The 26930-nt window shown below is 36.9% G+C and overlaps 1 protein-coding gene across 3 annotated transcripts in view; it reads left to right on the plus strand.

Annotated features, from left to right (window-relative positions):
- The window catches only part of CYTH3 (cytohesin 3), a 49484-nt gene that overhangs the window by 13311 nt on the left and 9243 nt on the right, over positions 1-26930 (plus strand). The window contains exons 1-8 of one of the 3 annotated variants that reach the window (XM_061367703.1): positions 3678-3810; positions 13714-13796; positions 14356-14420; positions 14850-14916; positions 19137-19255; positions 22938-23018; positions 25061-25173; positions 26151-26299. In XM_061367703.1, coding sequence (XP_061223687.1) covers positions 3693-3810; positions 13714-13796; positions 14356-14420; positions 14850-14916; positions 19137-19255; positions 22938-23018; positions 25061-25173; positions 26151-26299 — 795 coding nt within the window. In that variant the 5' untranslated portion in view covers positions 3678-3692. Of the gene's footprint in view, positions 1-3677; positions 3811-13679; positions 13797-14355; positions 14421-14849; positions 14917-19136; positions 19256-22937; positions 23019-25060; positions 25174-26150; positions 26300-26930 lie in introns of those variants that run through there. The other 2 variants (XM_061367716.1, XM_061367711.1) reach the window with 2 other exon arrangements.

Consider the following 26930-nt stretch of genomic DNA (forward strand, 5'->3'; position numbering starts at 1 on the left):
CATTGTATTTTTCTCTGTAGCTCATGTGGATTTATATGTTTTTCTAATGTGATGGGAGAACATCAGAAGGTCCTCATATTTGGGGAATAACAGTATGACAATTCTAGCAACGTTTTGGCTTTTCAGTACTTCATTTTACATTTTGAAGAAAGGGTTTCCTGCTGAACAAACACATGTTAGCCTGATAGCGTTTTCCTGTATTTGAATTGTGAACAGTCAAATGACTCAAAAGAATTTATGTTATAGTAGATACAGGGTTTTAACGCAGAATATGGCATACAATAAATCTATTCAACTAATCAGTCTGCTTCCTTTCCCTCCCACCCCCTTGCAGCTGAAAGTCCATCAGTTTCTGCTACTATATCTAGCTTCCTCTTGAGACTTTCTGGAATAGAGATAACAGTGGTGGCAGGCATTAATGAACAATGTTGTGATTATATTCTGTGGGTCTGTCTAAGTTGTCGTTTTTCCATTGCTAATAATTCTCATGGAAACTACGTCAGTCTATTTAGTATGAGCACATTATGTGTGCCATGCAGAGCTGCGTGTTGTAGTGTTTAGTGAAAGCATATACAGCATCATTAAATCAGTAGAAAATATTTTTTAGGTTGCATCAGTGACCAGTCTGGCCATTTTCTGTTTAAAATGGAAAATTTATGGTAAGATTTTCTGTTCATAACTTCTTAGCTGGAATAATGCAGGATGGGTGGACTTCCACTGGTAGTTTGAAATAATTATACTTTGAGGTCCTTTGGTGTGTGATAAGATGTAATAAGGCCAGAAAGATGCTGAGAGGACTGGAGCACCTCTCCTGTGAAGACAGGCTGAGAAGGCTGGACCTCAGCCTGAAGAAGAGAAGGCTCTGGGGAGACCTTAGAGCAGCTTCCAGTGCCTAAAGGGGCTAAAAGAAATCTGAAGAGGGACTTTTTACAAGGACAGGTAGTGCTAGGACAAAGGGGAATGACTTTAAACTGACAAAGGGGAGATTTAGATTGGATATTAGGAAAAAATTATTCATTTTGAGGGTGGTGAGGCCTTGGCACAGGTTCTTCAGAGAAGCTGTAGTTGCCCCTTCCCTGGCAGTGTTCAAGGCCAGCTTGGAAGGGGTGTGGAGCAACCTGGTCTAGTGGAAGGTGTCCCTGCCTGTGGCAGGAGGTTGAAACTGAATGATCTTCAAGGTCTCTTCCAACCCAAACCATTCTATGAGTTGGTTTTTTTTGTTGTTGTTTGTTTAAGGTACAACTGTGGAAGAATTCAGGAAAAATAAAAATTAGTTGCTTTCACTTGTCTTAACCTTTGTAATCTTTCATGATAAAATATTTGTCATACCTAATGACATCTAACAACCTGATTAAAAACTTGTAGAGCAGTGATTATTGTTGGCCTTTTTTCTTTAAAGGATCAAAATACAACCTTTCAGAACTTTCTGGACATGTAGAGATACTGGCTGAACATTTGCAGCTTCAGTTGGTATGGTACTTGGGTGTTCTGATTGAATTTCAAATATTTCAGCAAAGTTTTGAGGTCAAATTTATTAAGACATTGAAGAGATGGTAGGACAGGTGCTGTAAGTGAGGAACCTTGGAGAAACAGTTTGTGTAGAATCTTGAAGTGGACTGTAGGTTGGCCTGTCTTAGATGTATGCTGTCAGGATTGTTGGTGACAAAAATCTATGCTTAATAATGTCATTACTTTTATTACCAACTGTTTTTCCTAGTGGACAGAAATACTTAAAACAATGAAGAGTTTATTTGTGAATGGTATTGTGCAGGTATTATGTACTCATTGCTGTGTTGTCCATGTTTGTGAAATATGGAAGAAACTGTAAACTGCATTAGCATGTTTTCTCACTACTTATTGCATGAGCTGTGTTGTCAGAATTGCAGACACTGTTGCTACAGACTGCTTAACAGAAGTTACAACTTGGTGTTTCTGGTTGCCCTGAAGCAAATTTGATTGCAAGTGTGTTAATACGAGTCAGATATTTTCAACCTCACACAAAGTTTGTATAGTTAAAGCTCATGCCAGGTGGAGCAGTACTCTGAATAAGAGACTTACCTCTCTGGAAATATGCTTAGAAGAGGCTACATTTAATCACATTGACTATGAAGCTGGTATCTGTGGGTAAAAGCCAATTACTTTCTGTAGGTTTTATTAATTTAGGAAGTGGTATCTTTTATTGTTACCTTCTGTGTCATGTTGTGGGATAGCAGAACTAAAGCATTTGGTCCCATTCAATTGTTTTCCAGTCAACAAAAATGTTTCCTATTTGAGCATGGCAGGATGAAGTGGAAATCTGAGAAAGAATGTTTATTAATAGGAGCAGCAGGAGCTGATGGATTTAAAAAGAGGTTGAGGGTTGAATGCCAGTTAGTTGCTTGAAGTTTTTAAATCTCTATTCATTTTCAGGGAAAATTATGAATTTTATATGCTCTTAATCAGAGACATCGAGAGTAATAAACTAAACTGCTATGGTCTTTGAAATTGTTGGGGTATTTTTTTTTTTCTTGTTAAGTACTTAGCTTAAAATGATTAAATTATTTGAAAGTAAAATGTTCAGATTATTTTTCACTGACCTCTGGAAGGAATGCGGTGATTTTGCCAGTATCGGGCAGAAAACAACAGCTTAGAAAGGCAGCAGACCTGGCTGAAACTGTTAGGGAAAATTTAAATAGGAAGAATGTATTTATTTAAGTGAGGTTTTGATCACAATGCCGGAAGATCTGCTTGGAGTATGAAAAGACCTGTCTGTAATATGAACTTATGTCTGTACTTACAAGGATTCTAGCATTTGCTGAATGTGCTCTATTTTGGAAGTACGGTGAGCCAGATTTGGTATGAACTGCTGATGGTCTTTTGCCAAGCAAAGAACGGGAGACCAGGGGTTTGATGTTACAGTAAGTGGATCCATCCAGCAAACTTCTTGTCAGTGGACCAGATAAAAAGCTTTTATGTCTGGATTAGTGACCTGTCAACCTAATTGTTTCATGGTGTGATAGCAACCTGACAGTTCACAACAGTTAGTTGTACTCTTTTCTGAGTAATCTGAAAATGCTTTACCATCTTATACTAAGTCTTACGATTCCTTCACTAACAGATCTATGAAAAAATTCCTGACTTCTCTTAGTGCCATTGTAGGCCACAGGGCACATGGCCAATGGGGCTGTTGATGTAATAGCAAGAAGCTGGAGCAATTCAAGCCTAAGATGGCCAAGAAGAAAATACTGTACCACCTATAGTGCATTTCCCTCCATGTACTGCAGCTCAGTGTTTTCCATAGCAGGTATCAGGGTTACTTTTTTGGAGGAGACTGCAGGATTGTTAAAAGCTTAACGTGACATTAGGCCTCACATTGTGCACAATGTTGTACATCCTGGAATTTGTCTGGTTTAGGGGGAAAGTAATTGCTACTTGAGCAGTTATTTGATGAGTGAGCAGTCCTGTATGGCACTCTGTACCTGCCTTTTGGAGGCAGTCTTTCAAGTCCAGCAGTTGCTCCACTGCTTTCATTGTGCATATCTTGGAAAACGAATAAATAGAAAGCTTCTGCAATAAATACTGCTTCTGAAATATAACTCCGGGGCTGTGTCAGGCAGGGGTGATGGAAAGGAAAAGATGAACTTTGCCTTGCTTTTTCTGAAAATTGGATTTGTGTGCTTTAGAAACTGCCAGCAATCCTGCGTAACTGGCTAATGCACTCCACTAATGAGCAAAGTACAGCGAGCAGCTCCCTTCTTGCCAAGAGTAGATGTTACTGGAAAACTGTAACAGAAAGACTGTCTGAACCCCAACTGTTATGCTGGGAACACGGTAGGTCTGATGAGCTGTGTCTGGATCTTTGAGGGTACTGCTGGCGGGCAGTTGCAGGGGCTGAGCTCTGGGACCCCCCCCTGCAGCTGCTCAGTGACATTCCTGTAAATTTTCCATGCTGCTACTTGAAATGGATCTGACAGGAATGTCTGCTACTACTCTGGTGTGTTTGCTTTTCAAGTATTTTTTTCCAGGGTCTATCCTAGGAAAAAATGTAGGTGCTGGCCAGCCAACCATTTCCTCTTCCCAGAAACTGGGGTACTGTGGGAAATTGAGCCATTTTGTGAGGGCAAAGCTGAAACACATTGCTATAATTTGATTTTATTTTCTTCTCATAGCATTTCAAAAGCTGAGGGGAACAGCATGTTCTTGTTTGCCTCTTCCTTTTCGGAGAGTTGAAATGATCTCTGCTTTCAGGAGTTGTCCCATTCTTGGTCCAGATGCTTGGATCCTGGAGCTGAAAGCAGTCCAGATTGGCAGCAGGACATCTGTGGTTAGTCCAGTTGTTCATAAGGACTAGTGGGAGTTGTGTGCCAGCAGGAGATACAGTATCACTGCTTTCCTTTTCATCCACACATATCCCTCAGATTGGTGGGGAGAGTGAGTGTCCTGACCTAGTTGACAAGGAAAAGGAGTCAATGGAGGGGGATTTGCTCTCCTGTCGGTAGTTTAATTGTTGCCTCGTACTCAGCAAAGTTGCTAGAAATCATCCCAAACCCTCTGAAGTGAACACAGAGCCAAATCCTGGTCAGTAGTAACAATAGTTCAAGCAGTTCAGCTTCTCTGTCCATATGAGTTTCACTTTTTTGACCTGTTTTCCACCAGCAGTGTGCTGATAGCTCTTCCATGCTGGTCAGCTTTAGAGTGCATACAGGACTACTTTTGTTCTGTTAGAGGAGAGCAACTTCAGTGGTGTTGGTGGACTGGAGGTAGTCCAGTGTTAACCATTTCCTATTTTACATGAAAAGGGAATGTTGTATAACTCACAAAGGTGGATATTTTTGCTAATTTTCAGATCTGGGTTTCAACTAGATAATGGCTTGATATTATACAGCTTAATGTGAGTCTATGGAAGACTTAATGGAAATCTGCTAAAGCTTGATTACCTGAAGTTTGTAATTTTGCAGTTGGTTAAGAAAGTTTTAAAGTGGTTTCTAATTGCTGTAAGCATTGCCTGTATGCTCGGCTCCATCAAGAACTGAACTGTGCTGTCGTAGAAACCAGTCATGGATCCATCCAGTCCCTTTCCATCCCATTCTTTGTATAAATCTATGTAGTAATACACTGCACTTTTATTGAGGAGGAAAATAATACAAATTAAAAGGCACATGCTGCTGGCTTAAAAGATCTTACTCTTGGAAAGCAGCTGCACTTTTTAATTTTTCAGAATTTTCCCTTCCCGCTGCAAGCAAGCAAAATCCACTGCTCTTTTGCTGCCCTTTGCACTGTAATGAATGAAGGGTTTCAATTAAATATGTCATATCTTAATATGTCACTTAGCCATGCTGTGCATACTTGGCATGGTGATCTGTTCCTTTTATCTCATATGTAATGCTGGGGGGGCAGGGGAACCCTGGTTTCCTTCCCATGATTTTTTTTTTCTACACTTCTTAAATATGCATGGGCATGCATATTTTAACGCTTTATATTATTAATGAAAGTATTAATGTATTTGGGTAGGAGACTTAGAATGCTAAGTTAAACTCTGCTTTCTTTTCATATTCAGTAATTTGTATTTACATATTTTAGACAGAAAAGTTGGCCTAGAAGCATCTTCTGATCTTGAAGAAAGAACAGAGTGACTTCAAAAGAAAAATGCTTCTAAAGGGAAATCCGCACATATCTATTTTTAATATCAGGTTGAACTACTTTTAGGATTTAGAGAATACAGCCTGTAAGGGTGGGGGTTTGGGGCTGAGCTAAGCTGGTTTTAGTGCTGGCTGACATCGAGGGAGTTGCTGTCCCCTGTACTTCCTGCTGCCAGGATATTCTGTTGTGTTGGCTTGGGCGATTCTGTGGTCCTTCAGTGAAACCATTTGGCCTGCTAAATGGAGAAAAAACAAACCCAGAAAAAAAGGGATCCAGGCAGGATTCTATATCCAGGACTAGCAAGTAGCAAAGTGATGCAGGAACATACAGGAACCAGTACAAACTTGCTAGCTGTGGAATCTTGCTCAGAGCTGGTCCGCATGTGGTTTTTCTTCTTTCTCCTCAAGTGATGTGCCTTTATGTGCTTATAGGTGGTTCTTTTACTTTGTTGCTTCAAAACACTTAGTTTCCTAATGGAAATACACCAGAATGATGAAATAAGATAAATTATTGAATATAAGATGTAAAGGAGGTAAATATAATGTAATAGTGGTCTTCAGTACTGCTTGTTCATAAAAATAACAGCGTGGACAGTAAAAAAGAAATACTCAATAACTTAAACACACACTGCTTTCAAATGGCAAGTATCTGTGTCAATGGTGTAATTAGGAGCTAAAAATCAAGGTGGGTGTCTCTCCAGCTCTTTCTATTGGCAAATCTATGTAGCAAGGTAAAGATGTAAAGATTTGAAAGTTGTTGTAAGGTACCTATCTGTGCTTCAGTGCCATTAAGAAGGGCAACTAATAGCTAGCAGCAAGGGTTAGCAGCTCATGCGAGAGCTGTGAAAAGCCTTTATACCCTCTTCTTCTGCTTCACAGCTGTTGTTGCTCATGTTATCTACATGCAGTTTGTAAAGGTACGTGTGCCTCAGTTGTTTGCTGCAAAATCCTGGTCCGTCAAGTTCAAGAAATGCGTTTACTGTGGTTTGTACTTTATAGACAGAAACACATTTGGAGCAATGGCAAGCTTTGCCTGGCAAGGCAGCACTCTTCTGTGTGTGACAGCTGAAACTAAATGGGTTTTGGTAGAATGTGTATGGGATATTTTTTTTTTCTCTTTTTTTCCTCGAGACCAGTTGTTACCTGGACCCTGATTTCATTCAATTTTGGAACTGCCTACTTTCTGCTTGACTAGGCATCTTGGCACTAATTAAATTATATATAACTATTTCTGACGAGGACAGAAACAATCTTGCCTTATTTGAAGTAATTCTTGTGGATTATAATAAATGCTGTTTTTTTTTTCCACAAGATATTATTTCACACTTGGCAATGCAGTTACCCTGCTGTCTCTTTTTTTTTTTTTTAATAGAGTAAAAAGGTATTCCATATTTCCAATTTTTTTATGCTTTTGTTTGTTCTTTCAAGAACACCTGGGTGTGAATCACTGATATCATTAAACCTGCTTTATAGTAGAAGTAAAAAAAAAAAAAAAAACCCCTAAAGATTTACTGGGTTATGTCACAGGGAAACAGTTTCCCCTAAATTCCTGAAAACATATTTTCATGTAGTAATAGGATTAATACTGTTAGGGATCCTCCCCAGCCATATTATTAGAAGCCTGAAAGGACAATATCTGAACAATAACTTGCCTGTTATATATTGCTATAAGTGTGTCCTTATCCTAGAGTGGAAAAATACTTGCAGGACTGTCTTGTGATGGTGTGATTTCCAGCAGCTAAACAATGACAACGATGGATGCGAGTCTGAGGTTCTCTTCTGGGTTTGGGCACTAATGTGTTTTCTGCCCACAGTGTCCCTTGTGACTGAAAACTCTGATAATAACTCTGTGAGCCATGGACTCAGCCATAAATTCCTCATACCACTGACTGCTCTTTTTCTGTATGTGAAAAGATGCTGTCTGTGTAGAGGATTATTTCTCCTCTTAATGGAAGTGTGGTTGCTTCTATGTTAGAACATGATCAGCAGTGACTAAGTAGCAAAGATGAGTGCAGAAAGGTAGTTAAAAGAAGGAAGCAATCGTATGCAGCTAGTTTTACTGATTGGATTTAATGCAGCTAGTTTGATTTTGCACTGTGAAATAAATCCGTTCAAGAGGGTGTCCTCCTACAAAAACTTCTGTGGAATTTTTAATAGCCACAAGTGGTCACAGCTTTGTTTATACATCTCATCTGAAAGCTGGAAAATGTTCCTATAATTAAGTTGAAAAAAAAGGGAGCGTGTAGGGGGAAAGGAAGAGGGAATAGCCTGAGAATATCCTTTGAGAAAAACGTCCTGAGACAATCAGATTTGTTCTGAGATGAATGTGTATTATTTTACAGGCCAGAAGAAACATGTCTACCCATTCTGTGTATGGGTGAAGATAGGTTTGGTTAGTTTTCAGCCTTGCAATGTGTAAATATCTTTACACTTGCAAGATATTTCAAATGCAGCAAAATTAAATTCAGTCAAATTGATCTTTGCTTGGAATGGGAATACTTAAGACCATCTATTTGGGGCTGACATTCAAGAAGGAAAATATTTATCTGTATGAAACCAGAAAGTTAATTGAGCAATAGGAGTTAGGGAGTTGTGTTGCTTCATAAGTGGAGTTACAGAATTAGTATTTTGTCTATCATTAGATATTGTAGATGACTGCTTTCTGCTGGCTGTGGGTTATTTTACTGTGTCCTTCTGGGAGACTGAATTCTGAAGTCATCTGAAGTGGTGGAGTGAAGTGGCTTTTCTTTACACCCTGACTGGTGACTACTGATCCAAAGGCTAGTAAGTAAGAAAAAATAAAAAAGGCAGGGGTTTTGGTCCATGTAATACCATTAAAGAGGTGGAAAGGATTTAATTTTCACTGCTGAAAATGATTAATGTATATGGGATAAGGACTTGGAAATTATTAGATTTTTGTCCCTTATTATGTGTGTTCCTAATTTTTACTAACCTGTGCGACTTTCTTTGCAAGTTGGTCTGTTGCAGTTCTTTCTCAGTCTGGAAAATACTTTTTTTTTTTTTTTTTGGTGCCTGCTTGTTCAAAAAAGCTTCTTGTATCTTTGTAAATGTCAGAGCTGTGGGCTGATGCTCTTGTTTGGATACTGTACTTGGGTTGTCAGCAGTGGAAAATTGTTTAACATGTTTAATTGTTTAAAGGGACATCACAACTGCAGGGCAGTACACTGATTTCTGTGGCAAGCTACAGTTGGGTTTTGGTTGGTTTTTTTTCTAACTCATTTGGAGTAAACAAACCTGCATGGAAAGTATTAGTTTACAGGAAATTCATTTATGTCTAGGTCAGTTACAGTAATTGAAGAGAGATAGGCCAAGTTGGTATGTATTAATTTTTTTTTCCTTTGGGTTTTTTTTTTCTGTTGGGAGGAGGAGGAGGAGTAGCAACACTGCTTGGCCAAGAATATAATTTGTATTTTCAACAACTTTGTTCCTCTTAAATAAAATATCATTAGGTATATTGACTTTCAATTTAGTAGCAGCTAAAACTCTGAAGTTTTAGGGAAAGGAAACACACTCCCTGTAAACTCAACGGTTTTCACACAAGTGAGTTAGATTAGAACATTGTCTTTATTTAAAGATTAGAAGATAGCATGAAAGCATACTGCAGCTGCAGTTTGTTCACTATACTGAATTGCTCTTGTTCTTTTTCAGTATTTAAATGTTCATGTTAACTTCTCCCATCCTGTCTACTTTGTGTTTAGATTGGTGGAAGACAAAAAAACTTGAAATGACTCAGAGAGGATACCTAGAAAATTTGTCTTGCAACACAAACACGACATACATGTTCTATGAGCTCTTCTGCATGGGGGATTACATGAACACAAGGTTAGAAAAAGCAGAAGTGTTCAAGCTGCTGAGGTCATAAAGGTGGCTTATGGAAGGTGCCCTGCCAGGGCAGGGCATCACTTGTCATGTATCTGCTGTATTTGCTTAGGACTGTAAAGATGTTTTAATGTGCTGTTGTTATTCATTGGCCATTTTCCATCTCCCATTTGCTTGCCATGACTCTAATATCAGCTTTGACACAAAACATCTTAACTGTGGTTTTCAATTTTTTGATTCAATAAAATGAGTATTTTTCTTTCAGACTGTAGCTATTAAAAGTGCTTATTCCGTTTTCTAAGAACACCTGGGTACCACAGCTTTACAGGTTTGCTTTCTAAAGAAAATTATTCTCAGGCTCTCATTGTGGTCCCTGTGTTGCAGGTTGCATAAGATATCTCATGCTCAAGTCAGAAGAACTGATTGCTATTTGAGCCTGTCACTGAGGAAACGTTTTATCTATTTAGAAGTGGACTGTAGTTTTTTTTTTTTTTTATATTTTATAGATTTTCATTAGGGACCAATAAAAAGCAAAGAACAGTTGACATGAGAAAGAGTAGATCCTCACTTCTTAGTTGTAAGGAAAAGATTTAATTAATGTTGGGTGCCCTTTTGTGTTAGTGTGGGGGTTGTTTTGTATTTGTTTGGTTTTAGCTGCAGTTGAGTATCTGCCACTCTTTCTTTCACTTAAGGTAGGCACATCCTCCAATATTACTATTTCAAAAACCTTTATTGAAATAGACAAATATTGTTAAATTTTGGTTTAAGGCAGAGAATCAAAACAGGGACAATAGACAAAGTCATGTAGCCTCCTGGAGAAGTTCAGAAGTTCAGTCTCTGAAGTTGCTGTAATGCCACATACAATCTGTTTAAGAACCATTTTTTTTCCTGGTGAATTCATTTTTCCACTGATGATTTCTCACTAGCATGAACAGCAGCACTGAAGAAGGGAGTGGTGAAGCACAACCAATAGAGGGATGAGAATAAGGCAGACATCTTCAGGGTCTTGCACACATGCCAGTTTATGGTGAGGATAGCATGATGCACTTAGGAATCATCCTGTCAAGTCAGTCATCCCTTCTCTGTGCTGGGAGTGTGAGTGAAAGTAAAATATTGAGTATATCAGTAGTTTCTGGAAGCTGAACAGTATTGTAACCCCTACTCAGTTGCATCCTGGTTCTTTTATTCTTATCAGGGATACCAGGCATTAGTACCATTATTTAAAGATGTTGCATTGTTATGCAGTTTTGTCTTTAATACTGTCTTCTAAGTGCTCTCCAAGTGCAGAACTTTCTTTTCCAGCAGACTTTCCTTGTCTTGCATCTGGCAGATAAATACTTGATGTTATTTCCTAATGCAAAAGGCAGTCTGACTCCATTTAGTTTATTTCCTTCTTGTCTAACAGCATCATTAATTATACTGTGAGGGTTGTGTCTCTGCTGTGGCTGTGATCAGAGCAAAGGAAAAAACCACAACAGATAGTCTTTGGGTGCTGGAGGGAAAGGATTGAGGTGTTTGGTTTCTTTTCTTTGGTGGGCTGCCTGAGCATAGAAAACTGTATGAAATCAACATGAATTGTGACAGCAATTTCACTTGTTCTAGATATTCCAAACGTGTTCTGAGTGTCAAGGATTTGTGATAGCAGCTAATCCAGAGATTTGATACCTCAGCTTGAAGAAAAATCAAGTACCGCCTGTTAATTCTCTTTAATCCTTAAAGATTATTTTCTGTTTGGGTTCTGATTAGTATTTCCAGCTGCCAGCAAAGGTGAAAGTCACCAGAACATCTGCTGTGGCAAAAAGTTGAAAAATTAAAAGCTTTTACTAATGCTAGGACTGCAAAATTTTAATCTAATTTCATCTACTGAAGTAAGACTTCAGAAATGCTTTTAAGTACACTTCAGCATACTTCCCAGCTAAGAGAGTGACTGATTATACACAGTTTGCCTTTTTAATAATCAACATTGGATAACAGCAGTAATTTTTTGTTTTAGTCAGTCCTTAGTTAATTAGTTGGAGTATTTGTGGTCTGTGTATGTACATAGTGTTCATGTAGTAAAAAAAAATTCCTGAGTTTTAAAGTCTTAAAGTATACACGTAGACAAAGATGTGATGTAGGCATGTGTGTTTATAAGGTTTGACGTGAAAAGAATCTTACCAGTATTTGCATCAAAGAACTTTTTAGGAAAGGGTGGATTGGGTGGATTTCTGATGAGATGAAGAGAAAAAGAATGTAAACATATTGAAACCTGGTATTTGTTCAACAGAAGACTATTATTTCCTAAACTGGAAGTAATTTAATCATGTTTGTATCTGGAGTAGTTAAATGAGATCATTTGCCATAATTACTTCATGTCTAACAAGGCATGTTGCCATTTGGATTTTATGTTATGATTTGAATCATGAAAGGAAAGGAGCTTAACCACTGGATATTGAAAATAACCAATATATTTCATTATTAACATTTGAACAAAGACTGTGTTTCAAATGTGGCTTTAAAAATCTTCTATCAAGCCAAACCTTTGCTAGTGATCCTGTTGCTACAGTCTGTGATGTGTATGACAGAAACAGCTTTAGCCATCCCAAGTGACAGTATTTGTTGTGTGTTGCTGCTGGGACAGAGCTCCTTAAATATCTTAATAATTATTTTTGTCATTCCATCTTACTGAGGGAAAAAAGGAGACGCTGATCTATAATTAAGTAGCTATTTCCACCAAAAGTGGGTAGTGTTAAAACTGCTGTTATAGGATCATCGCAAAGGAGGTGAATATTTGCGGGTAATATCTACTGCTGTACAAGTGAGCAGGCGTAATCTCTGTCCAAAGAAATTTCTTGTTAGGGAAAGCCTAATGGCTCAAGAAAAGCAGAGGGTTTGTGTAAATAACTTTTCACATTTGCTGGTTGTCAGGCAGAGCCTGCAGGATAAAGGGCTGATGCTAGAGTGAGTGATGGCCATAGGGGTGTAGAGAAATGTGTTTGCACCTTCAGTAGCAATAAATTTTCATCAGCATTTATATAACATTTGTTTTAGCGCATCCAAGGAGAGACCTAAAATGGACTTAAATACTTCAGACTGACTTAAACAATGTTAAACAAAAACCACAAGTTTAAGAAGCACTGTATTAAATGATTGATTCTGTGTGTTTATATGTATATCCTACGGGTGGAAAGGATTTACTGTTAAGAATGTTAGTAGTATTGTACTTACCTGCTTCTCTGCCCTTCAAAGCCAGCAAATGAAGGGGTACTGCTAAAATTATGATGTTGTCTGAAGTCAGCACCAGGATACACCTCTTGTATAGAGCTTTAGCTATTCTTTAGCTTTTGACCATGAAAGTTAATCATGTCTTTTGAATCATTTAATTTACATAAATTTTGGTTTGTTATAGAGATAATTGGAATGAATCAGACTTGAATATAACAATTAAGGTGTAGAGACAAATTTTCCCACAGTTTCCTTTGTGCCATTTTAACGATAGATTCTGTCCATAGTCATTCGTTCAGTTACCTTACTTAGGATTTTATAAAGTAGAATTCCAATAAATTAGGGTTGTTGGTGTAGGTGTTTGTTTTTTTTTGTTTGGTTGGTTGGTTGGTTTGGGTGGGTTTTTTTGTTTGTTTTTTTTTGTTGAGTTTTTGTTGTTTTTTGTTGTTGTTTTTTTCTTTATTTTTGTTTGTGTGTGGTTTTCCCCCTCCATCCACCCTGAAAATGATCACAGCTTAAAAAAACCACCAAACCCACATGCCCTGATGTTTCATGTAAACTTACTTTTCTTAATTGGGTTTATTCAGTCTTCTGTGATGACGTATATTTGGAATAGTTAGGGTTGGAGAGGAACTTAAGATCATCTAGTTCCAACCCCCCTGCCGTTGGCAGGGACACCTCCCACTAAGCCATGGCACTCAAGGCTCTGTCCAGCCTGGCCTTATACACTGCCAGGGATGGAGCATTCACAACTTCCCTGGGCAACCCATTCCAATGCCTCACCACCCTTACAGTAAAGAATTTCTTCCTTATATCCAGTCTAAACTTCCCCTGTTTACGTTTTAACCTGCTGCAAAGAACAAAGAAGTTTTAAGTCTGAAGTGTACTGAGAGATGAATGCCTGTGTAGCACTGCAAGTTTGGCGAAAACTTTCCAGAACAGAGGTGGTTTGGAAATGAGGACTGTGCAGAAATCATTTGTTCTGTTTTCATGTGGGATCATCTCTCATATTTGCAAATGCTAAAAGACTCTACATTTTGCTTTATTCCAGTGCCTGATGACCTCTCCATAGAAGAAAGAGAAGAGCTTTTAAATATTCGTCGCAGGAAAAAAGAATTGATTGATGATATTGAGGTAATTGATTTATCTGTAAAGATCCCTATAGGGCTGCTTCAGTAGGTTAAGTTACAGTAAACTACATACCTAGGTATGAATTCCAGATGATGGTTTTAAAAGCATATAAATGGCTTAAGCTAAATTCTATCAATGTATAGGATTTATGCATCATTTGTGTGCTTTTGAAAAAGATAACTTTTGTATTTAATGTAGTATGTATCATCTGTATACAATTGATCTATGTAGTCAAGAACTGTAGTTGAGAAAAAGCAGATTTGCATACAGGGTATAAGTAAGTGAAAAATCTGCATAAAGAAATCTTACACTGAAATTGATTTGTTCTCAATGCTCAGCCATGAGCACACACTGGGAGTTCAGATCCATGTTTAACAGCCAAATCAGTTGTGGTAAAATCTCTAAGCTAAATATCTAAGGAAGCCACAAAATTCATCACTTTTCTTCAGGTGACTGGCAATTATTAGAAAATAAAACCTAATTGATCATATTAATGTAAGATAGATGATTTCAAAGAGTGTCTTAATGTAGATTAACATATTGTTCTTCCTTCTTTTGACAGAGATTAAAATTTGAAATTGCTGAGGTTATGACAGAAATTGATAATCTGACTAGTGTAGAAGAAAGGTAAGTAATGGTAACATGGACATGATTCAGGAAAACCTTGGAACAGGTCTTCCAGGAATTGCAAAAGAAAATAGCTTTGTCACACTAAGTAAACATTGGATCACCTTTATTCGGTCTGCTATAAAGTCTCTAAAGCCTGACTTTATCCTGTTTGGGTGTGCCATTCATTTGGATAGAGAATATGTTGGATAGAACATGAAATATTTCTGATTGATAATCATACAGTTCTCTCAAGTTGCAATTACTTGAAGGAATTGAAAATAGCAACATAATTTTCTGCTTTATAAAACGTGAATGTCTCCCGTTTGTAATAGAAAATACAAGGTAACCAAAATACAGTTCAAATAAGCTCACCCAAAAGTTGTTTTTTTTTTTTGTAAAAGAGCAACTGATAACTGCTTATTGTTTCTTCTTTTTCTCCATGTGTAGCAAAACTGCTCAAAGAAATAAGCAAATAGCCATGGGAAGGAAGAAATTTAACATGGACCCTAAGAAGGTAGAGAATGTTTGGTTTGGGTTTGGTTTTGTTTGTTTTGTTGTGGTTTTGTGGAGGTGTTTTGTTTTGTTTTGTGGGGTTTTTTTGGTGGTTTTGGTTTTGGGGTTTGGGGTTTTTTTTATTTTTCGGGAATCAAGTTCCTGCTTGTAATACGATCTATAATAAATAGAGTTTTCTTGAGAAAACGTTTCTGCTAATGTAAGTTCATAGGCCTTACTTGTATATCCTGTAACACACTGAGCAGAGGGTTAAATTAGAAGCAGTCATCTAGTCATTTGCCAGTTGTGTGCTTTTTTTCACTTAAGTAAACCTTTTTTGAAAATGGAGACCATTTATCAACAATCAAATATGCCAGTATTGATTGAGCTGGCTTGCAGAAAGATTACTAGCACCTGATAGAGGTGTTCTATATTGATATGTCAAATATCATTCTAAAGGTATTTTGACGTTTGGCTATTGGTGAGGCCACACTTTTTTTTTTTATTTTTTATGCCCTCTTTTTTTTTCTTTTTCTTCCAGAATACCTTTCACAGGTTTTTTAATTTGTTCTCATCCAGGCTTTTATATTTGCATATCTGAATTCTGTTTGTGGAAAAGGCATGTATGAATATCTGTTTCTATAAATACATAGGCGTACCTATATGACTTGTACAAACACCTGCAGGTAGAAATTTGGTTACCAGTTTGAAGAAGTCTGCTGTGCATTTAGCCAAGAAATAGTTAATTTCTCTGGAGTACCCCTACTTTTCATAAATAGTTGTTAATTTTCAGGAAAATTCAGGGACATTCTCTTACAGACCTCTCCTGATAGATTTAAAAGAGGTGCTTTGATATACCTGACCTTTAGCCTTGTCTTTACTTTTCATTTTACATTTTCCTTGTTTTGTTTTACTGTTTTGTTTTGTTTGTGGTTAAGATTCCATTTTGAATTTGTGAAGAGGCTTCTTTGAGGTCTTGGAAATTGTTTAGCATTTGTTTTTCTGTGTTAGTTCTTGACATGCTTTCTTCCAAATTGTATTGAATTCATTTACATTTTGGTGGCTTTTCTGTAATGTTCTGTACAGGGATGGCTGCTATTTTTCAGGCTGTTTTCAATTTACCAGAAACACTCAAGTTCTTTGAGATATGAAACTGTTTTTCAAGCTACTGACCATGTCTTGTGTTTTTCTTTTCCATTTGGTGACTGTCTAACTTCTATTCTGTTGAGGGCAGAATACCCCCAAATATACTGATAGTTTGCTGTTGTTCTCCAGCTCTTTCATGTCCTAGAAGTTTGTGACAAAGTCACAGGATGATGTCAGATGCTTTCATTCCAGTGTAAACTATTTTTGTTACTGTGCTTGCTGGGTGAAATTATTTCTATAAATAGATGCTGTGGCCACATTACTACTGTAACATAATCTAAATGTAGTAAACTTACAGTAGTAAGTCTACGACTTAATAATGTCTGTGAATCAGTGGTGGCCTGCAGTAGCTGGCTGCTGTAAAGCTAGATCATCTTGTTTGCAGCTGCTCCTTTAAATTACAGGCAGCCAAAATGTATGTCCTTGTAGTATTGAGAGAATTAACTTGGGGTCATTGTGAAAAGGGTGTTTTTCATTCATAAAGGAAGGGAAGATGGTCTCCAGAGTTACGAATGTGAAAGAACTGGGGTAATAATACATGCACTGAATCCTCCAAGTTGTCTTTAAAACCAAACAACAGAGGTCCAATGTTTTCAATTAGCAGGAGCATAGTGAGGCAATTTTCTTTTACCACTTTTATTTGAGGACCTTTACGTGTTCTGGTGTGTAAGTAGAGAAATTCTCCCTCTTCCCCACACCCAGAAGACCCTCAGTCGACATTGCTGTGCTTAATACAGTTATGTGATGTAATATCACATACCTTGCTGTTTGAATTTGGTTAGCCAAGTGCAGGAAGGGCTGTAATGGTAAAGTTTGTAAAACATTTCAGGAATCCCTGCACAGAGGACATAAAGCTGTGCTTGAAATTCGCAGCACTGGAAATCAGTGCTTCCTGCGTTGGGCCCAGAAACTGGAATCCCTGTGACAAAAGTAGGGTTTAAATAACTCCAAAATTTGCAATCAAGTTACTGTAAAACCTATAAAATTCAAAGCAGATTTAATTGAAATCTGCCTTTGAAAAAGCAATGTAATATTTGTGGTGAATGTTGAGTATTTCTGTAGCCATCAATTTTGTGTGGGGAGATCGAACTAGTGCAGCTGTCTTCAGTCTCCTGTCTGTCTACAGAAAGAAAATCTGCATCAAGGCGAAAGCGTAGGAGTTGATGGGGGTTTGGCTGGCCTATTTTACCATTTATTCCAGACGCTGGAGTTGTTCTCCCAGACAGATTCCTTTCCCTGTCTATTTGACTTCTAGTTCTTTAACATCTTGAGAATTAAAAAAAAAATAAAATCCAGAAAATGGAAGATTATGTTGATTTTTTTGTTGGTTTTTTTTTTTAATTTCTTGGGGAGGATAGTATGTTAAAGTGCTTCTGTGCACAGAATTTTTATTTTTCATGCTTCTAGTCATATCCATTCCAGTAACTTGTACAACATTTTTAAAACTACTTTAGTCAATCTAAGCATTAATAATATGCTCTAGGTGTTGAAAGTGGGAATCTGCAGCTGCCATTTCTAGTATTTGTTAAGGAAGTTTCTCTGTTGGTGACAGAGCTGAGAGCTTAATGAATAATTTGGTGTGGTAAAAAATATAATGTTTCATAGTCAGATGATTTTACTGTACAAATATTTAGTTATCAAATAAGCTTTGAAGGGGTCATTTCTGAGGGAAGCTCGGGTATTTTTGCTTCAAGATAAAATGGATGTACTCTTTGAAACGAAATCATGTCTGTTCTGAAATGACTTTATCAAAATACTAAGTTGTCAGAGTACTGGCCTGTCACTGAAATCAAGTTTTCAGATGGTGATAAAATTATTGTGAGAAAATTGTGTTCCAGCTTATTTTTTTTTTCCTTAAAAGCTTTGAGCCTTGTAACATCACAGTGCGTTTTCTTTGTTAAATTAGGTCAGCAAATTGACTTTATTTTCTCAGGCAGGTAATAATTCCATTATAAAAAACCCAGAATCAACCAAATAGAAGGATAATTACTTTTTTGAATGTTACTGCAAGGTCTCCTGTGCTATATCAAAAAGTAATGGGAGTTTTCCCAGTTGTAATGAGATAAATCTATTCGATTTGCAGAAATTGGGAAACTTCTAGTATTTCTGAAATTATGAAATATTCTAGTAGAAAATATTTGGAACAATTTGCTCAGCTCTTCTGTACATATTTGGAATCCAAGGCATTAAGATTACTTATAGATGCTATTTCTACTTTTCACTAGCATGTCATTAACAGTTTCAAGAAGCACGCAGGAATAGCTTTTTTGGGGTGTGTGGTGGGGAAGCAAAGAGCACTGTGTCTTTATGACCTGCTGAGTGTTGCAATAACATCCCTTCCATCCTTTATGTAATCTTTATGTAACTTCTAGTCTCCTTTCTTTACCACTTTGCAGTTCTCTGGGCATCCCTAGAATGTACCAGTTATAGGGCCAGTAATTTATGGAGGCATAAGAGTCCAGGGGCTTGATCAAGTACCCACTGAGGACAGGGTAAGATTCTCCTCCTGGCTTTGGTAGACGCTCCATGGTAGAAACTTGACTGGTTTGTGAATAGTCTAGTTCAAGTCCTCTGTGAATAGTTTAGTTCCAGCACAACCAGAAGTCGCTGACAAACTGATAAACTGTTTTAAACTGTTTTTAGTATCTTCGACCGCAACTTCTACTGCAAGAAATGGCTTGATGTATTGGGTTGCAGTTTGTAGATTATAACAGATGCTTTATTTTGTGTCATGGTGGTAATTAGGTAATTGCTATGAGGCATTTATGCAATATTATGAACAGGACAACTCAAGCAATAACTCCGAAGAGCAATGTGGAATCATTATGTAGTTAATGTTTACTATTTCTATTGTTGAGGGATTCAAACTGCCACCTAGTACTTCTAGCCTTTTTAAAATGAGTACTTACCTAACTGCTTATCTTAACTGAAAAACATTTACCATTTCATTAAAAAAGTCTGTAGGCTGATGTAATTCTTAATGTGCTATATATATGTCTGTGTCAATATATTAATAACATGCTCTGAGTGGTATTTACACAAATGCTTGTAGAAGAAAACATAACATTCCTTTTCCTCTGGAATTGCTCTTCCTAGGGAATACAGTTTCTGATAGAAAATGACCTCCTGCAGAACACTGCAGAAGACATTGCACAGTTCCTTTATAAAGGAGAAGGATTAAATAAAACGGTAATTGGAGATTACCTCGGTGAAAGGTAAAATAGAAATACTGAAAATTTTGTTCTTGAGTTTACAAAGCATACCTAGAGATTTTGGTGGTTACCTTCCCCTTCACAGGCTGCATGAGAGCGCTGCTGTACTACTTTGTGATCTATAAAAGCTACTGGGGGAAGTAAAACTGCTACAGTATTGTGACAGGGTTTTTTCTGTTAGGTTGTTCTTTTTAAATGGATACATTGTGGAATGATACTGAATTCATCGTAACTTACTATTTTGAGAAAATACCCTTAAATTTGGCTGTAGTGCAGAATTTAATACCATAAGCTTTTGGAATGAGAGCTGCAACAGTTCCGGTAACTCTTGATGCTGTGCCAGACAAGGAGTGATTTACAATTACTAATAATTGGGACAGCAGTTATATGCAGGCTTTAGTGTTGTCATCTTCTGTGCACACAGACTTCCCATTAGTAAGGAGGCATCACAAATGGCAGCCACACCGTATCCTTGTCAATCCTAGTACAATAAACATGCAACATGCATATTTATGGACGCTGTTGCAAAACAGAGTCAAAATGCAAATTACTCCCATTGCTGTGCAACTGAGGAATTGATTTTGAAAAAGGTAGCAGAAAGAGACAGAAGTGAAGAGTGGGTTGCAGTATGTGTGTCTATATGTTTGCACATGTTCCAGGTCAGATACCAGTTACAGAGATTTAAAAGTTGACTCATTTGGTATATACTTCTGGACTGGTATGTTCCGGCAGATCCCTTTTGAGGCACCTGTAATGTTGTTAACAGCATCAACAGCTTAGCTTGTGCTCAGCAGTTTCCTCCTTACTTTGATGGTGTCAATGAAAGTTTTTACTGTAATATGTAGATTTTGAAAATAGATCTTGGCTATGAAGTTTCTATATAGTACGTGTAGACATTTCAATAATTTTTATACAACAGCAGTATGTTGTTTCTCTTGAATATTTGGACTATCAGTATTATAAAATCACTTACATGTTAATGTCCATAATTGCAAAACTGTAACAAAGCTTGTATAAAGGAGTCTGTGTTTGGTTTTGAGAGGTGTACTCTATCTTAGTATTGTTGTCTGAAATGCTTCCAATTTTTCTGGCCTTACTCCCAGAACCCCTGTACTAAGCAGAAAGGTTTTACCACTATGTCCAAGCCCACTGGAGTGATCAGTGGTATTTTTGTGACTATTCACGGGTTCACATTGAAAATTAAAAAAAATACTGCTCGTTCTTCTGCATCCCTGGGCAGGGATGCTGTTGAGCAGCACTGTGGTCTAATCTGAAAATGCAGTATTTCTTAATATTGAGTATATATACAGATTAATATGCAGTTCAGTTATATCTTCTAGATTTTTCAAGGCTTAAATAGAAATGTAGTGGATTTGATCAGGGAATTTTGTATGAATCAGCTGGATAATAAAATTAATCTACTGCTGCTGTTTTGCCACAAGGCAGAAGCAGCCTATCCACTTTAAGGAACAGTTGAAGTAAAATTAATTTTATTTATTTTTTATTTTTATTTTTATTTTTGCTTTATAGTAAGCTTTTATTCAATCTGTCCAGTCTTAATTGTTTGGGTTTTTTTTTTCATGTTTCTTCATTTCTGTGAAGGGTGTAATATTAATATGGTAATGGGAAAGCAAAGGGTATTTTTCTTTATTCTTCACTTATGTGACTTAGGAAGGGGGGCTGGAGGTGAAGTGATGACAGTCTGATTTTCAGGAATGTGTATAGAAATTTCAAGGTAGTCAGGTCTAGAATGGGGATTTGGTTCATGATAATCCTTTGAACTGCAACATTAATTTGCTAGCATCCTAGTAATTTTTATTTATGTTCCTCTGAAAAGAACGCAATAGACCTTTAGGTCCTGAGATAAGATAAATACCCTAGAATAAAACAGAATGTGACAACTGAGGTGGTGTTAAGCTGCTAGTTTTGCTTTTGTGACTACTTCAGAAATGGGCTATTAAGTGATTTATGCTATACAAATGGCAGTGCATATTATTGATGAGTTTTTGCTGAGTTACTTTCTATTTTTTTTATCAAGGCACTTGGAGTCTGAGGACATTCTCTTTTACTTTGCCATTCCCTCTTGGGGGCTCATCATGAATTATTTCTGCATTCTAGCTAAATATAGCCGAAGACAACACCAAGATAGTCAACAGAATGAAATATTTGTTTAACATTCTGCCATAAAGATAGATATTTTAAATTACTGACTTGTGTTATGGCACTGAGCAACCTGAAAAAAAGTGAATGGTGAAATGGAATGGGATAATACCTAAAAATGTACAATAAATAGGGGATTAATTGCATCCTATAAAAGATTAGAGAGTTCTTTGTATGTTTGTAAGCCTTCATTTATTAAGTGGCTTCCTAGACCTTTCATATTTGGCTTGTGTCTTTGGAGCTGTACCCAGCACAAGTATCACTATTAATCTAGTTTATGTTAAAACCTAGAAGAGCAAAATTTAGAGTATAAGGCTAATATTTGTTCTGAATTACTGCAGCTTTCCATACACATAAGCAAAGTCAAGATTTGGCTCAAAGTAACAAAGTACCCCCATTGAATGTTTTCTTTCATTATACTGTTATAACACTTTACTGCACTGAAAACTAGTGAAGTTGAACTTTAAATGCACTTGAAAGTGCATTACTAAATCTCTTGAGAATTGCCTCATTTTGCTTGACAGAGGGGATGTGTTTTTCTGTTTACAAAATGGGGACATCTCAATGAATAATTCGTGTTAAGGTACTTACTTGTGAGTGTTACCGAGCAGTTTGGCTATGCAGTTAGTCAGAAATGCAACACAAGTTCTGGTGGGTGCACACCTTTCTAATTTTGGGTGGATGCTGATATGCAGCATTCTGTCTTGGTGATGTATTTAAAGCACACCCTGAGGATTATAAACCTTTATGCTTCTGGCATATGAACTGAGTGATGGCATAGGCTAAATACTGTCTGCATCCAAACAGTTTTGGGTTCATTAATGTTTAAAAGTTACTTTTTCATTTCAACATCTTTGTATCAAAGTGAAATTTGGCTCATGATTTACATAGCAATATAAAAGCTAGGTTAGAAGCCTGCAAACCCTATTCTGACTCTAATAAACTTCAATTGTAACAATTTTTGAGAATGGAGTAAGAATATAGTACATACTAAGTAGTTCTTTTAAAAAGCTGTTCTTTTTCTTAGGTACAATCAGTACGCAAAGTACTCATCTTTGTACATAAATTAATATATTGCTTTAGTATTTTCTGTTCTTAGAGGAAGAAACAGGATAGTTTGGTTTTCATGTGTTGAATGGCTAAAGAAATTAATCTTGCATTGACTACTGGTTTTAAGAGTTCATGACACAATTTATGCAAAAGACATTTTACTGGATAAATTTATTTGGTGTCATCCCGTATCAAAGCAGGTGCAGTAATAATAAATGGGAAGCCAGAAAGGCCAGGCCATTTTGAGTCACTTAAATAAGCGGTGCTAAAATTGGTTTAAGTGTGCTGGCTCTTGCTAACCTCCCTAGCAATAATGGGCAGAATGCCTCTCAAATTTGTAAACTATTTCTGATGACTTGATTTGGTCAGTATGATCATTTATTTCCTTGCTTATTCTTGGAAGCAAATAGAGATAACTAGGAATTCTTTAAAGTTCAGAATCGTAATCGTCTATTTGCATTTTTGTCTTTCATAGAGATGAATTTAATATTAAAGTTCTTCAGGCTTTTGTTGAACTCCATGAGTTTGCTGATCTCAATCTTGTACAAGCCTTAAGGTGAGTAAATTCTTTCTTTTGACCTGAGCTTGCTTTCTTGAACTGCACGTTCATATTAGTCCCTGTGTAGATTTATTCATCAGAAAGTTGATCTACAGCTTGGCACAATTATATGCATTACTGTGGATGTTAGCAGAGACAGCTCTTTTTTAACCCTTCCAATTGCTTGTGTGTGTGCTGCCTTTGAAGGTGAAAACTTCGTCGTTATTTCAGTCCAATACAAACAACTAAACACATACAAATAACTTTTTGGTGTGCCTGCTGTATGTGGGCATTTGAGGATCTGCTTCGTATCTTAGCATTGAGATAGGTAAAAAACAAACTCCTAACCCAAACAAATAATTTTCTTTGCTGCCCTCTTCTTTCTTCTTTAATTCCACCTCAGTTTGTTCCTCTGGGCAAGGAAGGGGTGGAATTCTGTTGACCATAATCTGTGATTATGTTCAATTTCAAAAAGGTAAACTTTGAACCAAGTTATTTCTACTTCCCTCAGAGTTTCCCACTTGTCATGCGAATGAAAGTATAATATTTTAGTATACTTTTTTCCCTTGCTAAGTGAACAGTTTACTTGACTTCTCTGGGATCCTAGCATGCAGTGACCTTGTGAAGTCCCTTGTCTTAGTGGAAATCCATTATAGGTCTAACTTAAGTTGATTTTAGATAGTTCTGCCAATTTCATTTTCACTAGTGACACCATCCTGACACCAGATAAATTGAAATGTCCACGTGATCTTTGTCTCTGGTGCAGTCTTGTGATGTGGAGTCAGAACAGCTTTGCTATGGTTGAGTGTTGGTAACTTGTGCTGCCTGAGGCTGGAGCTAAGGAAGCCTTTTCTCTGTCATCTGAAGCTTTTCTGGGAGGCTTCATGTTTCTATCTTTTTCCCAATTTAATGTTAGGTTTAACTTCATTCTTCTTAGCAGCTGCTACTATTAAATGTTTGTATTTTGGTAGCTTACAAAATTCGTGATCTGGGTTGGAACCTTGCATGAGGTGAGTAAAAGACAGTATATAGAGATGAGAAATTAAAGATGGCCTGTGACACTTTAATGTCCTGAAATGAAAACTGATGAAGACAGGAATAAATGGTTACTATATTGGCACCCAGGGTACAGGGAATATCAAGAACTTGTTTTGCATGGCAGAGCATGTAACTTTGTTGGTTTAGACCCTGTTTTAATTTAGATAATTTGCTAAGAAATTAAAAAAATGTTAGATTCATTGGAGCTTTTTAGCGCCACAGTGTGCCAAAAGTAAATTTGTGAAGACTTCTGTCCTGTATGCATTCCAGTGTACCTATAAGTAGAAATAGTAAGTTATGAAAGTAAAAACTGTATTCCAGTTCATGCTGCCAAACAGGAGCACAGATCTCCTGTGTATATTGCAAAATTACTGAGATGATATCATGAATCTTTCTTTTTAAGATCTAGTTCTAGTTCTTGCAGGATGAGCTTACACTAGACAGGCAGCATCTCTCTAAGCATTGGGGGTTTTCTTGTTACTATTTTTAAAATGTTCTTGATGAGTTCAAGTAAAGATGTTAAGTGGTTTTTATATTCCTTGCTTCTCTTCCCTACCAGAAATATTTTCTGTAATGTGTCTTTTTACATTGTAAGTAAAGTCTAGCTGAGTGTGTATTGCTTTTACTAGCCAGGAAACACAGAAAGGATTGATCTGATTGTTTCCCCATAGCAGCCTTACAGCAAAAATGGGATGCATACAGAAAATCGTTTACTAGTCTGGAAAAAAAGGGTCTCAGAATATGAACTGCTATATTATCTTGCCTGATAGCATGCAGTGTTGCTGGCTGAACTACTGGGCTAGCCATCTGTGCATGTTGCTTTATAATAGCTCCTGACTTGTGTGTTGAGAGATTGAGAACATACTTCTAGGACGTTTTATAGAGACATTGCTGTTTGGTTGGTTTTGTGGTTGTTTTCTGGTTCGGTTTTTTTTTTTTTTTTTTAGTTTCTGATTATTGGTCATATATGCTGAGTATATAAATCTTGGAGTGAGTCTAAAGACTATTCTTCCCTTCTGTAGACAGTTTCTGTGGAGCTTCAGACTCCCAGGAGAGGCTCAAAAAATTGACCGTATGATGGAAGCTTTTGCTTCACGCTACTGCCTTTGTAATCCAGGAGTCTTCCAGTCTACAGGTGAGTCACAGGACATAATATGAGTTCTTGAGTGTGTGTATATGTATTGTAATTTTTAATCATATATGTTCTTCTGCATCTGATGCAAGGAGATGATGTCTAGTTTGGAAGTTTAGGATAAAATAATGTGTGAAATGAGAAATTTCTCAGAATTGAGGAAATGCAACTGTCTATTTCTACACTTTGTTTTCAGGAGGTGCAGGTTTATGGCCAGAATGCAGTTCCATTTATAAAACTTCAACATTAATATATATATCTAAGCCAATTAAAGCATGAAAGCTAATAGAACTTTGAAATACTGCACAGAACACCCTAGCTTTCTGGCACTGTTGGTCTGTTTAGTTATATATGATCATAGCTCGCTGTTGATCACTTAGTTTGAGGAGCATACAGGCTAGGAAGGGGTTGACATAAAGCAGGTCTGCAACAGCTACAGAGGAAAATACATATTGAAAACAACATGCTGAAGATGTAAACACATTTTTCCTCTATGTAGCAGAGAGATTTCCATCCTGCTTTTTCTTAAAACAGACCTTGTACTTGAATTCTGGGAGAATTTACTATAATCATAACTGTGTCAAGAGGCATGATAAGATCTTTGTTGTCATCGTGCATGCCAAGAAATTGTGCAGCAAATGTTTTGCACAACAGCACGTAAGTGTTTCAAGTAAAATGTTAATTTGGGTTGATAGCAATGCTTTCAAAGAGGGGGTTTTGTTGGTTTGGTTTTTTTTTTTTTTATTCTCTTGTACTGTTTTTCACTTACTGGCTTTAAAGTTGAATGGTTCCATATTTTTCTTCTTTTTAGGCTTCAGCAGTTTAAAGAAAGATTTGAGACTTTGCTTCTATGTATAGTTTTTCATGTTCAAGAGTTTTTTACTACCTTTGTCTTTATTAGTCAGGGTGAGCTTATATATTCATTTCACAGGTTTGCACTTCAACACATAGAAAAATAACTCCTTCAAATTTTATTTCAGATACATGCTACGTGCTTTCATTTGCGATCATTATGCTGAATACCAGTCTGCACAACCACAATGTAAGAGATAAACCAACCGTAGAGAGGTTTATTTCTATGAATCGTGGAATTAATGAAGGTGGAGACCTTCCAGAAGAATTACTACGGGTAAGTTCGACTGGGTAAGACAAGACATAGTTTTGTGTTTTTAATAGGAAACTTAGAAGCATGTGCAAAAATTCTCAGGCAAATTTGTTAAGGGAAAGTAAGAAGAGCATTTTTTAGCATGCATAACCATTTGAATAGCTGAAAGGAGCATTTTCTTGAGCTAGTTCTGTGTTCAGTCTTCTGTTGAAGAGAGGAGATTCCAGGGAAAACACTGTATATCTCTCAGTAGTTTGCTGATGGCAAAATTCTTATGGAATTGGATCCTTATGGAAAAAAAAAAAAGGAAAAAGTATTTGCATAAGTCAGAAAAAGCTGGAAAAAATAGTAAAAATCATTGTTTTATCATTGCCTCCCCATGTGTCTTGTGGAGCTTCCTCCTGTCCCTTGAGATATTAATAAAAATACTTATTTCTCTAAGACGCTGTGGTGGTCTAAACCATTTTCTGAAAATCCAGATTCAGTTGGCAAAACTTGTACTAAATGAGAGCTGAAGCCTCTGAAATACTGAATGCTGAAGTTAAATTAAAGATGTCTTTGCAAAGAGTGCTTACAAAATCTGTAAAAAGAGATACTTGTTTATAGATGGAATCATTTAAAATCAAACTTAATCGAAGTAGTAAACAGAGATTGA

Source organism: Neopsephotus bourkii, unplaced genomic scaffold (assembly GCF_033783945.1).
Source record: "Neopsephotus bourkii isolate Nb327-2 ecotype Australia unplaced genomic scaffold, CSIRO-AGI_Nbou_v1 NB_126, whole genome shotgun sequence".
NCBI lineage: Eukaryota > Metazoa > Chordata > Aves > Psittaciformes > Psittacidae > Neopsephotus > Neopsephotus bourkii.